The sequence below is a fragment of the Salmo salar genome, chromosome 19 (assembly GCF_965601325.2).
Source record: "Salmo salar chromosome 19, fSalSal1, whole genome shotgun sequence".
Classification (NCBI taxonomy): domain Eukaryota; kingdom Metazoa; phylum Chordata; class Actinopteri; order Salmoniformes; family Salmonidae; genus Salmo; species Salmo salar.
Window position 1 is genome coordinate 81,426,782 of NC_138309.1, and position 15,000 is coordinate 81,441,781.

Sequence of the window (15,000 nt, forward strand, 5' to 3'; positions counted from 1 at the left end):
ATCCGTACCCATTGGATGCGGTGATCTCAATATAGTGGCTATATCCAGGAAAGCCAAAGTTCTAACAGCTGGGCCTAAAATAGTGTATCAGAGATCATACAAAACATTTTGCTGTGACTCTTATGTGGACGATGTTAAACATATTTGTGGGTCTGATGTAATTAATGAGGAGCATCCAGACGCTCCACTTTATCAATTTATTAAATTGCTTCTTCCAATTATTGATAAACATGCACCTGTTAAGAAACTGACTGTTAAAACTGTTAAGGCTCCATGGATTAATGAGGAATTGAAAAACTGTATGGTTGAAAGAGATGGGGCAAAAGGAGTGGCTAATAAGTCTGGCTGGCTTACTTACTGCAAATTGAGAAATGATGGGGCTAAACTCAACAAAAAGAAGAAAATGTATTATGAAGCCAAGATCAATGATATAAAGAATGATGGAAAAAAACTTGAGGACTTTAAATTAAATTATTGTCAGAAAGACAAATTCAACTCCATCTTTCATCGAATCAAATGGCTTATTCATCACAACACCATTTGATGTTGCCAATTATTTGAAAGATTATTTAATTGGCAAAGTGGGCAAACTTAGGCAGGAAATGCCAACCACGAATAGTGAGCAATTGTAATCATGCATAAAAAACTAATAATGAAAGAAAAGCATTGCAAGTTTGAATTTTGTAAAGTTAGTGTGGGAGAGGTGGAAAAATGATTGTTATCGATCAATAATGACAAACCTCCTGGCATTGACAACTTAGATGGAGAGCTACTGAGGATGGTAGCTGACTCTGTAGCCACTCCAATCTGTCATCTTTAATCTGAGCCTTGAGGAAAGTCTTTGTCCTCAGGCCTGGAGGGAAGCCAAAGTCATTCCGCAACCCAAGAGTGGAGAGCGGCCTTTACTGGTTCTAACAGCACACCTATAAGCTTGCTGCCAGCTCTTCGCAAACTGTTGGAAAAAATTGTGTTTGACCAAATACAATGCTGTTTCATGCGAGAAATTGCCAAGAAACTGAAGATCTTGAACAATGCTGTGTACTACTCCCTTCACAGAACAAGTCCTCAACTGGCAGCTTCATTAAATAGTACCCGTAAAACACCAGTCTCACCGTCAACAGTGAAGAGGCGACTCCGGGAAGCTGGCCTTCTAGGTAGAGTTGCAAAGACAAAGCCATATCTCAGACTGGCCAATAAAAAGAAAAGATTAAGATGAGCAAAAGTGTTATGGACAGACGAATCTAAGTTTGAGGTGTTCGGATCACAAAGAAGAACATTTGTGAGACGCAGAAAAAATGAAAAGATGCTGGAGGAGTGCTTGACGCCATCTGTCAAGCGTGGTGGAGGCAATGTGATGGTCTGGGGGTGCTTTGGTGGTGGTAAAGTGGGAGATTTGTACAGGGTAAAAGGAATCTTGAAGAAGTAAGGCTATCACTCGATTTTGCAACGCCATGACATACCCTGTGGACGGCGCTTAATTGGAGCCAATTTCCTCCTACAAAAGGACAATGACCCAAAGCACAGCTCCAAACTATGCAAGAACTATTTAGGGAAGAAGCAGTCAGCTGGTATTCTGTCTATAATGGAGTGGCCAGCACAGTCACCGGATCTCAACCCCATTGAACTGTTGTGGGAGCAGCTTGACCGTATGGTACGTAAGAAGTGCCCATCAAGCCAGTCCAACATGTGGGAGGTGCTTCAGGAAGCAAGGGGTGAAATCTCTTCAGATTACCTCAACAAATTGACAACTAGAATGCCAAAGGTCTGCAATTGCTGCAAATGGGGCGGCAGCGTAGTCTAATGGTTAGAGTGTTGGACTAGTAACCGAAAGGTTGCAAAATCAAATCCCTGAGCTGACAAGGTACAATATCTATTGTTCTGCCCCTGAACAAGGCAGTTAACCCACTGTTCCTAGGCCGTCATTAAAAATGAGAATTTGTTCTTAATTGACTTGCCTAGTTAAATAAAGATATAAAATGGAGGATTCTTTGACGAAAGCAAAGTTTGAAGGACACAATTATTATTTCAATTAAAAAATATATATTTATAACCTTGTCAACGTCTTGACTATATTTCCTATTAATTTTGCAACTCATTTCATGTATGATTTCATGGAAAACAAGGACATTTCTAAGTGACCCCAAACTTTTGAATGGTAGTGTATGTGTTATGGCTTTTCAACCTCTGCCATATCATGGACTCAGAGCTATCTATCTAATTGAACTCAAAGGGGTTTCTTTAATGGAAGCTTCTCTAATGTCAAACATGTAAAGTGTGGTGTACCGCAGGGCAGCTCTCTAGGCCCTCTTTTCTATTTTTACCAATGACCTGCCACTGGCATTAAACACAGCATATGTGTCCATGTATGCTAATGATTCAACCATATACGCATCAGCAACCACAGCTAATGAAGTTACTGAAACCCTTAATGAGTTGCAGTCTGTTTTGGAATGGGTGGCCAGTAGTAAACTGGTGTGGCTGTTAAACAAGTTGAAGAGACGAAATTACCTGGCGTTACCTTAGATTGTAAACTGTCATGGTCAAAACATATAGATTCAATGGTTGTAAAGATGGGGAGAGGTCTGGCTGTAATGAAGGTATATATAGTTTTAGACACCACACTCCAAAAAGCTAGTTCTGCAGGCTCTAGTTTTATCTAATCTTGATTATTGTCCAGTCGTGTGGTCCAGTGCTGCAAGGAAAGACCTAGTTAAGCTGCAGCTGTCCCAGAACAGAGCGCCATGTTCTGCTCTTCATTATCATCAGAGGGCTAATATTAATACTATGCATGCCAGTCTCTCTTGGCTAAGAGCTGAGGAGAGACTGACTGCATCATTTCTTCTTTTTATAAGAAACATTAATGTGTTGAAAATACCAAATTGTTTGCCTAGTCAACTTACACACAGCTCTGACACACACACTTATCTCACCAGACATGCCACCAGGGGTCTTTTCACAGTCCCCAAATCCAGAACAAATTCAAGAAAGCGTACAGCATTATAAAGAGTCCTTATTGCATGGAACTTCCTTCCATCTCATATTGCTCAAATAAACAGCAAACCTGGTTTCAAAAAACAGATAAAGCAACACCTCACGTCACAACGCCGCTACCCTATTTGACCTAGATAGTTTGTGTATGCATTGATATGTAGGCTACGTGTGCCTTTACATTTTTTTATGTAGTTCTGTCCTTGACATGTTCTTGTCTATTGACGTTCAGTATTATGTCATGTTTTGTGTAGACCCCAGGAAGAGTAGCGGCTGCTTTTGCAACAGCTAATGAGGATCCTAATAAAATACCAAATACCAAAATATGACAATTTTTTTACCTGTTTGGGATATTGGGCAGTATTTTCACGGCCGGATAAAAAACGTACCCGATTTAATCTGGTTACTACTCCTGCCCAGAAACTAGAATATGCATATAATTAGTAGATTTGGATAGAAAACACTCTAAAGTTTCTAAAACTGTTTGAATGGTGACTGTGAGTATAACAGAACTCATATGGCAGGCCAAAACCTGAGAAGATTCTATACAGGAAGTGCCCTGTCTGACAATTTGTTCTCCTTCTAGGGCATCTCTATCAAAAAGACAGCTTCTCTGCTGTAACGTGACATTTTCTAAGGCTTCCATTGGCTCTAGGAAGGCGCCAGAAAGTGGAATGAGAGCTCTCCAGTCTCTGGGCGAAAAACAGCAGGGGTTTTTGTGAGTGGTCCTGCTGAGAACAATGACACTGAGGCGCGCGCGCACGAGATGTTTTTCTTTCAGTGTTTGAATGAACACAACGTCGCCCGGTTAGAATATTATCGCTATTTTACGAGAAAAATTGCATAAAAATGTATTTTAAACAGCATTTGACATGCTTCGAAGTACAGTAATGGAATATTTTGACATTTTTTGTCACGAAATGCGCCGGCGCGTCACCCTTCGGATAGTGACTTGAACGCACGAACAAAACGGAGCTATTTGGATATAACTATGGATTATTTCGAACCAAAACAACATTTGTTGTTGAAGTAGAAGCCCTGGGAGTGCATTCTGACGAAGAACAGCAAAGGTAATCCAATTTTTCTTATAGTAAATCTGAGTTTGGTGAGGGCCAAACTTCGTGGGTGTCAAATTAGCTAGCCGTGATGGCCGGGCTATGTACTCAGAATATTGCAAAATGTGCTTTCACCGAAAAGTTATTTTAAAATCTGACACCGCGATTGCATAAAGGAGTTCTGTATCTATAATTCTTAAAATAATTGTTATGTTTTTTTGTGAACATTTATCATGAGTAATTTAGTAAATTCACCGGAAGTTTGCGGTGGGTATGCTAGTTCTGAACATCACATGCTAAAGTAAAAAGCTGTTTTTTGATATAAATATGAACTTGATTGAACAAAACATGCATGTATTGTATAACATAATGTCCTAGGAGTGTCATTTGATGAAGATCATCAAAGGTTAGTGCTGCATTTAGCTGTGGTTTTGGTTTTTGTGACATATATGCTTGCTTTGAAAATGGCTGTGTGATTATTTCTGGGAGGGTACTCTCCTGACATAATCTAATGTTTTGCTTTCGCTCTAAAGCCTTTTTGAAATCGGACAGTGTGGTTAGATTAACGAGAGTCTTATCTTTAAAATGGTGTAAAATAGTCATATGTTTGAGAAATTGAAGTTATAACATTTTTGAGGTATTTGTATTTCGCGCCACGCTATACCATTGGATATTGGTGAGGCGTTCCGCTAGCGGAACGTCTGTCCCATTAATAAGCCCCAGGAATCTAGAAATGTAGTTCGATCTGGAGCCATTATTAGTACCATTGTTTTCCATTCATTTGGGATCTACTGAAGAGATTGTAACTTTGATTTTGGGGCTGAACAATCCCTTTACATTTCTGGTCAATAAATTGAATTAGATACCAGCTAGTTTGCTTTACTGTAGAGTACAATTTAGGAATAGTCTGCAAGGGGACAGTAGGGGGCAGTTGAGGACAAGTAGCTAGTCAATCTCAGCAATTTAACAGCAGAGATCTATTCTGGACTATGACCTCGTCCTGCTCCTATCTCCCCTTGACGTCATTGTGTCTGGCTGGCAGAAAAATCACATCTGATCTCATGGCTTAATTACTCAATACAATTCAACTTGTGGGCAGAAGGAGAGGGGTCTGTGCAGCCTGTATCACACAGCACAAATGTAGCGGCGGGCTGCAATAAACAAAAGCAAACGAGGCAGAGGTCACTGCTGTGGTACATAGAGTGATGGTGACAGCCTGTTTCTCTGCTGAATGCAGACCAGGCCAGGGGACAAAATGGAAGTGTGACCAAGTGCCCGGAGAGAGACTTATTTCATGTTCTAATCTAGCACAGAGAGCTGACATTACCAGTGTAAACCCATTAGCCAAGAGAATAATTGGTCTATTTTACTAGTGTTTTTAGGTCATTTTCAATTTACTTTCCACATCCTGCTAAGGCCAAAAGGTGGAGGTCATCCAAGATCATGGTACAGTGAGGGGAAAAAGTATTTGATCCCCTGCTGATTTTGTACGTTTGCCCACTGACAAAGAAATGATCAGTCTATAATTTTACTGGTAGGTTTATTTGAACAGTGAGAGACAGAATAACAACAACAAAAATTCCAGAAAAACGCATGTCAAAAATGTTATAAAATGATTTGCATTTTAATAGAAGGAAATAAGTATTTGACCCCTCTGCAAAACATGACTTAGTACTTGGTGGCAAAACCCTTGTTGGCAATCACAGAGGTCAGATGTTTCTTGTAGTTGGCCACCAGGTTTGCACACATCTCACTCCTCTTTGCAGATCTTCTCCAAGTCATTAAGGTTTTGAGGCTGACGTTTGGCAACTCGAACCTTCAGCTCCCTCCACAGATTTTCTATGGGATTAAGGTCTGGAGACCGGCTCGGCCACTCCAGGACCTTAATGTGCTTCTTCTTGAGCCACTCCTTTGTTGCCTTGGCCGTGTGTTTTGGGTCATTGTCATGCTGGAATACCCATCCACGACCCATTTTCAATGCCCTGGCTAAGGGAAGGAGGTTCTCACCCAAGATTTGACGGTACATGGCCCCGTTCATCGTCCCTTTGATGCGGTGAAGTTGTCCTGTCCCCTTAGCAGAAAAACACTCCCAAAGCATAATGTTTCCACCTCCATGTTTGACGGTGGGGATGGTGTTCTTGGGGTCATAGGCAGCATTCCTGCTCCTCCAAACACGGCGAGTTGAGTTGATGCCAAAGAGCTCCATTTTGGTCTCATCTTACCACAACACTTTCACCCAGTTGTCCTCTGAATCATTCAGATGTTCATTGGCAAACTTCAGACGGGCATGTATATGTGCTTTCTTGAGCAGGGGACCTTGCGGGCGCTGCAGGATTTCAGTCCTTCACGGCGTAGTGTGTTACCAATTGTTTTCTTGGTGACTATGGTCCCAGCTGCCTTGAGATCATTGACAAGATCCTCCCGTGTAGTTCTGGGCTGATTCCTCACCGTTCTCATGATCATTGCAACTCCACGAGGTGAGATCTTGCATGGAGCCCCAGGCCGAGGGAGATTGACAGTTCTTTTGTGTTTCTTTCATTTGCGAATAATCGCACCAACTGTTGTCACCTTCTCACCAAGCTGCTGGCGATGGTCTTGTAGCCCATTCCAGCCTTGTGTAGGTCTACAATCTTGTCCCTTACATCCTTGGAGAGCTCTTTGGTCTTGGCCATGGTGGAGAGTTTGGAATCTGATTGATTGATTGCTTCTGTAGACAGGTGTCTTTTATACAGCTAACAAGCTGAGATTAGGAGCACTCCCTTTAAGAGTGTGCTCCTAATCTCAGCTCGTTACCTGTATAAAAGACACCTGGGAGCCAGAAATCTTTCTGATTGAGAGGGGGTCAAATACTTATTTTGACATGTGTTTTTCTGGATTTTTTTGTTGTTATTCTGTCTCTCACTGTTCAAATAAACCTACCATTAAAATTATAGAGTGATCATTTCTTTGTCAGTTGGCAAACGTACAAAATCAGCAGGGGATCAAATACTTTTTTCCCTCAATGTATACACTGACTTCACCTCTTCCTCTCTGATGTCACTGTGCAATGTGTGAGGACTGACCACTAACCAGTACACAATGTGAAAATCAACAACCCTCTGCTATTGTCATTTCACAGAGGGGACTGAACGCATCACAAATTGATCGCTAAAATGTCTTGGCATTGGAAAATAATCGTACATCCATATAGAGTTTATATTGGGTTGTTGGTGTGGTATCTAGGTGATAGAATTTGTTGTGAAACTCTGGTATGTCGCATGGGCCAGTCAGCATGTGTGTTAGTGGAAAAGGAACTCCCCCTTCCCTGGGGAGTGACCACACACAGTTATGGAACATGCACACAACACACACAGTTATGGAACATGCACACAACACACACAGTTATGGAACATGCACACAACACACACAGTTATGGAACATGCACACAACACACACAGTTATGGAACATGCACACAACACACACAGTTATGGAACATGCACACAACACACACAGTTATGGAACACGCACACAACACACACATTTATGGAACATGCACACAACACACACAGTTATGGAACATGCACACAACACACACAGTTATGGAACATACACACAACACACACAGTTATGGAACATGCACACAACACACACAGTTATGGAACACGCACACAACACACACATTTATGGAACATGCACACAACACACACAGTTATGGAACATACACACAACACACACAGTTATGGAACATGCACACAACACACACATTTATGGAACATGCACACAACACACACAGTTATGGAACATACACACAACACACACAGTTATGGAACATGCACACAACACACACAGTTATGGAACATGCACACAACACACACAGTTATGGAACATACACACAACACACACATTTATGGAACATGCACACAACACACACAGTTATGGAACATGCACACAACACACACATTTATGGAACATGCACACAACACACACAGTTATGGAACATACACACAACACACACAGTTATGGAACATGCACACAACACACACAGTTATGGAACATGCACACAACACACACAGTTATGGAACATACACACAACACACACAGTTATGGAACATGCACACAACACACACAGTTATGGAACATGCACACAACACACACAGTTATGGAACATGCACACAACACACACAGTTATGGAACATGCACACAACACACACAGTTATGGAACATGCACACAACACACACAGTTATGGAACACGCACACAACACACACATTTATGGAACATGCACACAACACACACAGTTATGGAACATACACACAACACACACAGTTATGGAACATGCACACAACACACACAGTTATGGAACATACACACAACACACACAGTTATGGAACATACACACAACACACACAGTTATGGAACATGCACACAACACACACAGTTATGGAACACACACACAACACACACAGTTATGGAACACGCACAGAACACACACAGTTATGGAACATGCACACAACACACACAGTTATGGAACATGCACACAACACACACAGTTATGGAACATGCACACAACACACACAGTTATGGAACATGCACACAACACACACAGTTATGGAACATGCACACAACACACACAGTTATGGAACATGCACACAACACACACAGTTATGGAACATACACACAACACACACAGTTATGGAACACCACAACACACACAGTTATGGAACATGCACACAACACACACAGTTATGGAACATGCACACAACACACACAGTTATGGAACATGCACACAACACACACAGTTATGGAACATGCACACAACACACACAGTTATGGAACATGCACACAACACACACAGTTATGGAACACGCACACAACACACACAGTTATGGAACATACACACAACACACACAGTTATGGAACATGCACACAACACACAGGCATGCAACCACATGTGCCACACATTCCTGCACACAGGAGAGACTTGTAAGGGTTATTGGGCAAACATTTTTTTTTTTAACGCTTACAAATGTGACACCACACTGCCAATGTTCCGTAAATCGATCACGGCTCATACACACCTGTCACACTGCCAGAGAGAGAGAGGGGGAGGGAGGGGAGGCAAACAATCAGTTACAGTCCAAATATTTACAAGAGGTCAGACAAAAAAGTCCCTCACTGCATATATCACAAATAAGCTATGTTTAATTATTGATAAGCATAAATCTGCCAAAAGTGAATCGTAAAATGAAATGTGTGGTAATGTGCCCTTTTGACCCTACAGAACAGGTTTGCCCGTTGGCCCATCAATTTGACGTGTAAATAGGATCACCAGGTCTTCACACACCTGAGAAAGCATTCTGAACAGTGCAGACTTAGTATTTTTGTTGCAAGTTTTGACATAAAAGCCATTTACCTTCAAACACTAACCGTGGATACATTGGCAGTGCTATGATTCACAAAGGTAGACCCCTGAATTGATAGCGCGCCACACACACACACACACACACACACACACACACACACACACACACACACACACACACACACACACACACACACACACACACACACACACACACACACACACACACACACACACAGAGGAAGAACAGCATGAATACAAAGACAGAGGAGAATCCCCTGGCAATAAAAACAACATGTCCGTCCATCAGCCAGCCCCTGACAGACTAATAAACCTCACATCTGACCGTCACATTACACACATTCACCCCGACCGTTTAAATCCTCAGGAGGGAGAGAACAAGCCTGCATACACCACCACACCGACCTTCAGTCTCTATCACTCTGCTCAGAGAGGAGGGAAAAGGACCTGCTATCATTCTGAACCATTCACTTGGACTTAGTATCACAGACAAGCCTTTCTATTCTTCTGACCAAAGCAACTGTAGAAGTAACGGAAGACGACAACTGTCTACTGGATAGATACTGAGAAGTAAATCAGAGAAAGACAAATCGCAATAAGAGAAAGACGGTAAAGGAGTAGTCCCATTTTAGATAGTGGTCTGTTTTTTCAGTCAGGCTGGCCAAAGACAGTGTCATGGCAGAAGAGACGAACCACACCTCAGAGGCCCAGGAGACACAGACCAACGGAGATCAACACAGCCCAACAGACTCCCCTATCCTGGGGAACATGGTACGCACCGAGCTGGAATGGGACATGCCCATGAGTGTCCCTTTGCCCATCGAGGTCATCAATGCTGACCAGCCTTTCCCGTTCCTGGACACCACGCTGGCAGACCTGGGCATCGAAGAGTGAGTCCCCCAGTGGCAGGTTTGAGTGTGTGTTGTTGTTGTTTACATGACCAGTGGCAGGTTTGAGTGTGTGTTGTTGTCTACATGACCAGATTTGAGTGTGTGTTGTTGTCTACATGACCAGTGGCAGGTTTGAGTGTGTGTTGTTTACATGACCAGTGGCAGGTTTGAGTGTGTGTGTGTGTGTGTTGTTTACATGACCAGTGGCAGGTTTGAGTGTGTGTGTGTTGTCTACATGACCAGGGGCAGGTTTGAGTGTGTGTGTGTTGTTGTCTACATAACCAGTGGCAGATTTGAGTGTGTGTGTTGTTGTTTACATAACCAGGGGCAGGTTTGAGTGTGTGTGTGTGTGTTGTTTACATGACCAGTGGCAGGTTTGAGTGTGTGTGTGTTGTCTACATGACCAGTGGCAGGTTTGAGTGTGTGTGTGTGTGTGTTGTCTACATGACCAGGGGCAGGTTTGAGTGTGTGTGCTGTTGTTTACATGACCAGGGGCAGGTTTGAGTGTGTGTTGTTGTCTACATGACCAGGGGCAGGTTTGAGGGTGTGTGTGTGTGTGTGTGTTGTCTACATGACCAGTGGCAGGTTTGAGTGTGTGTGTTGTTGTCTACATGACCAGGGACAGATTTGAGTGTGTGTTGTTGTCTACATGACCAGTGGCAGGTTTGAGTGTGTGTGTTGTTGTCTACATGACCAGGGACAGGTTTGAGTGTGTGTTGTTGTTTACATGACCAGATTTGAGTGTGTGTGTGTTGTTTACATAACCAGTGAGATGATCAGTGTGTACTCCCAAGTGTTGCAGGACATTTGCTGCCACATAATACACAACATGCTGTACATGGAGTATGTCGACATGATGATGGATGTTTTCCTTTCCTCTACATAGTTTGTATCAGATGTGTGTCGATGTTGATCGGTCAGGGGGAAGCTGGGTTCTGGTCTGAATTGTGAATTGTGTGCTCAGATCCGCAGTGAAGGAACGGGTGGTGTGGGTGGACACCAAGCGGACGCAGGTGAAGAGCAAGTCAGGCAAACTGAAGGAGAAGGAAATCACCATCTTGGAGGTACGAGTCAAGGCCCAGATCCCCGGAGACAAGAAGACCCAGGAGGTACTCTACAGCACCGAGTCCCACACAGACCGCTCCTTCTGCCGGACCGGAGTGGACATCCTGCCCTGGAAGAGTCACACACAGACAGGTCTGGGACACACACGTCACTCTCCACACTATATCTTGTCAACAGCTATACAGTTGGATAGGTGTGGGCAAAATTGTGATAGCTTTATGTAGTCTTCATGGAGTTTTCGCCGTATCGCTTTACACCGATTCAGTTCCTTCCGATGTGTAAACACTGACGGAATAGGGCATGAGGTAAGGAGTTGGTTTGGAACCAGGCATAGGCCTAGACTGGTTGGCAGTCGTTTTAGCTCATTCCACTCCTTGTACTGTGTTTAGCACATGACATAGTGGAATGTTAGATACAGACTGACAACCAGGCTAGCATGGGCCTAGACTTTATTGGCAAACTGAAGGCACCCCCTGTGTTCTCAATATGAATGTCTCAATTTATCAATGCCAATGCCACCCATTCCCTTGCCCTGGTCACGGACCTGACAAATGTTCAGCTGCCGAGTTCTCAAGGTGCTGTGGATTTAGTCATGCACCAGGCGGCAGTGATGGGAATCCAAGATGAGATCATGCTGCATGCCATTGCATCATTAATAATCCACCCAGATATCTCACACTTTGCCCCTGCCCCTCTGGTCTACACAGCTTCAGAATGGTGTTCGGTCAGTGGCATGTGTGGTACTTGGCCCACTCAGCATAGACTTTACATCATCGACTGTGGTTTCCTATTTGATATGACCTCATACTTAACCCTAGTACCACATTCCCGAGATGGCAAAGCAAATTCCTCAAGCTGACACTCATAGAAACGTTTTGATGTATTGGCATCCCTGCATTGAAGTCTTTTGTGCCTTTTTCAGAGGAGAATGGCTTCCAGCCAGTAGAGATGACCATGGCCTTGGACATCGAGTCACAGCCCAAACAGGAGATTCGAGTGGTGTGAGGGAACACTCAGGATCATCGCCAGAAAAAGCTATAACTTAATGATCAGTGCAATTAAACATGGATCAGCCACTAGGGCTTTGAATCGTATAAACAGCAAAAAAGACAAAAGCAAAGTCGACCTGTAAAGCTATCTATGCCTTTGCTGTTATACCATGTTCTATATCTAAATCAGGGATGAATAACTTTGATTGGGGTGGGGGCCACAAAATCTGAACCCCTGAAAATGTTGCTGCTTAAAGCAAGTCTGCTGCAATTCTGCACATTTTTCCATAGGGTGGAGAGAAGTTTTTTTTTGCAGTTTTTAATATATCTGAGTGAGACTGACTAACAAAATCAAATGGGGCCCCCCCCCCCAGACAGTAATTCGACCATGATTACAAGTTTAGATAGCTGGCCGCTAGATGAATTTACCAATCTTAAACATTTTGGCTGACATGGGCTAATTGATTGACTGTTAGTGTCTGACATATGAGGGAAAACTGATGATGCACAACTACATTTCCAAATGGCACCTTGTGTATTCTACCATTTCAACTGGAGATCCCAACTGAGGAAATTGAGCTGAGGGCCTTCAAAAGGGGGGGCCGCATGTGGTCCGTCAGTTGCACATCCCTGCCTTATATATATTTCTTTCCAAGTGTTTGTTGTAATATTATTTCATGAACTTTATTTGCTATGTAATATTTGGCGTCTTTATAGACTTGGTTTGTCCAGCTATTGCTAGTTATACAGTGGCTTGCGAAAGTATTCGCCCCTTGGCATTTTTCCTGTTTTGTTGCCTTACAACCTGGAATTAAAATAGATTTTTGGGGGGTATCATTTGATTTAAACAACATGCCTACCACTTTGAAAATGCAAATTATTTTTTATTGTGAAACAAACAAGAAAACAGAAAACTTCAGCTTGCATAATTATTCACCCCTGCCAAAGTCAATACTTTGTAGAGCCACCTTTTTCAGCAATTACAGCTCAATTCTCTTGGGGTATGTCTCTATAAGCTTGGCACATCTAGCCACTGGGATTTTTGCCCATTCTTCAAGGCAAAACTGCTCCAGCTCCTTCAAGTTGGATGGGTTACGCTGGTGTACAGCAATCTTTAAGTCATACCACAGATTCTTAATTGGATTGAGGTCTGGGCTTTGACTAGGCCATTCCAAGACATTTAAAATGTTTCCCCTTAAACCACTTGAGTGTTGCTTTAGCAGTATGCTTAGGGTCATTGTCCTGCTGGAAGGTGAACCTCTGTCCCAGTCTCAAATCTCTGGAAGACTGACACAGGTTTCCCTCAAGAATTTCCCTGTATTTAGCGCCATCCATCATTCCTTCTATTCTGACCAGTTTCCCAGTCCCTGCCGATGAAAAACATCCCCACAGCATGATGCTGCCACCACCAGGCTTCACTGTGGGGATGGTGTTCTCAGGCTGATGAGAGGTGTTGGGTTTGCACCAGACTTAGTGTTTTCCTTAATGGCCAAAAAGCTCAATTTTAGTCTCATCTGACCAGAGTACCTTCTTCCATATGTTTGGAGAGTCTCCCACATGCCTTTTGGCAAACACAAAACATGTTTGCTTATTTTTTTCTGGCCACTTCCGTAAAGCCCAGCTCTGTGGAGTGTATGGCTTAAAGTGGTCCTATGGACAGATAATCCAATCTCCGCTGTGGAGCTTTGCAGCTCCTTCAGGGTTATCTTTGGTCTCTTTGTTGCCTCTCTGATTAATGCCCTTTTTGCCTGGTCTGTGAGTTTTGGTGGGTGGCCCTCTATTGGCAGGTTTGTTGTGGTGCCATATTCTTTCAATTTTTTAATAATGGATTTAATGGTGCTTCGCGGGATGTTCAAAGTTTCTGATATTTTTTTATAACCCAACCCTGATCTGTACTTCTCCACAAAGTTGTCCCTGACCTGTTTGGAGAGCTCCTTGGTCTTCATAGTGCTGCTTGCTTGGTGGTGCTCCTTGCTATGTGGTGTTGCAGACTCTGGGGTCTTTCAGAACAGGTGTATATATACTGAGATCATGTGACACTTAGATTGCACACAGGTGGACTTTATTTAATTAATTATGTGACTTCTGAAGGTAATTGGTTGCACCAGATCTTTTTTAGGGGCTTCATAGCAAAGGGGGTGGATACATTTTTTTTAATTTTTGGAAACAAGTTATTTTTTTAAATTCACTTCAACAATTTTGACTATTTTGTGTATGTCCATTACACGATATCCAAATAAAAATCTATTTAAATTACAGGTTGTAATGCAACAAAATAGGAAAAACGCCAAGGGGGGTGAATACTTTTGCAAGGCACTGTATACACATAAGATGGATTTCAGTAGGTGATGTAACTAGTAGTTACTGATTGTGGGCTGAAAGCTGTTGATAGAATGAAAGAGAATAAATAATTCAAAAAAATGGGAAGACATGTTAGTAGATTGGATCGCTGAACCCAGCAGAAGCTATTAGGCAAGTGTGTTGAGTGTTTATCTATCAGCAAGCATATGATGCCAATTGTGTCCTATGTAAATAAAATATCACAAAAATTGCCATTATAATCCTGTCATTTGGGCACAAAGGAAGAACTGGGATCGCCACACTGGAGGTCACGAGTGCATTGTGGCAGATTGGCCTGATTCACAAAACCA

General features: G+C 42.7%; 1 protein-coding gene across 1 annotated transcript; it reads left to right on the forward strand.

Annotated features, from left to right (window-relative positions):
• The first annotated feature begins 9,778 nt into the window (after positions 1–9,778).
• Positions 9,779–14,506, forward strand: LOC123729036 (uncharacterized). Its single transcript, XM_045702751.2, has 3 exons — positions 9,779–10,295; positions 11,260–11,492; positions 12,283–14,506. The coding sequence occupies exons 1-3, from the start codon at positions 10,081–10,083 to the stop codon at positions 12,363–12,365; spliced, it is 531 nt and encodes a 176-aa protein (XP_045558707.1). The 5' UTR covers positions 9,779–10,080; the 3' UTR covers positions 12,366–14,506.
• The last annotated feature ends 494 nt before the right edge of the window (positions 14,507–15,000 follow it).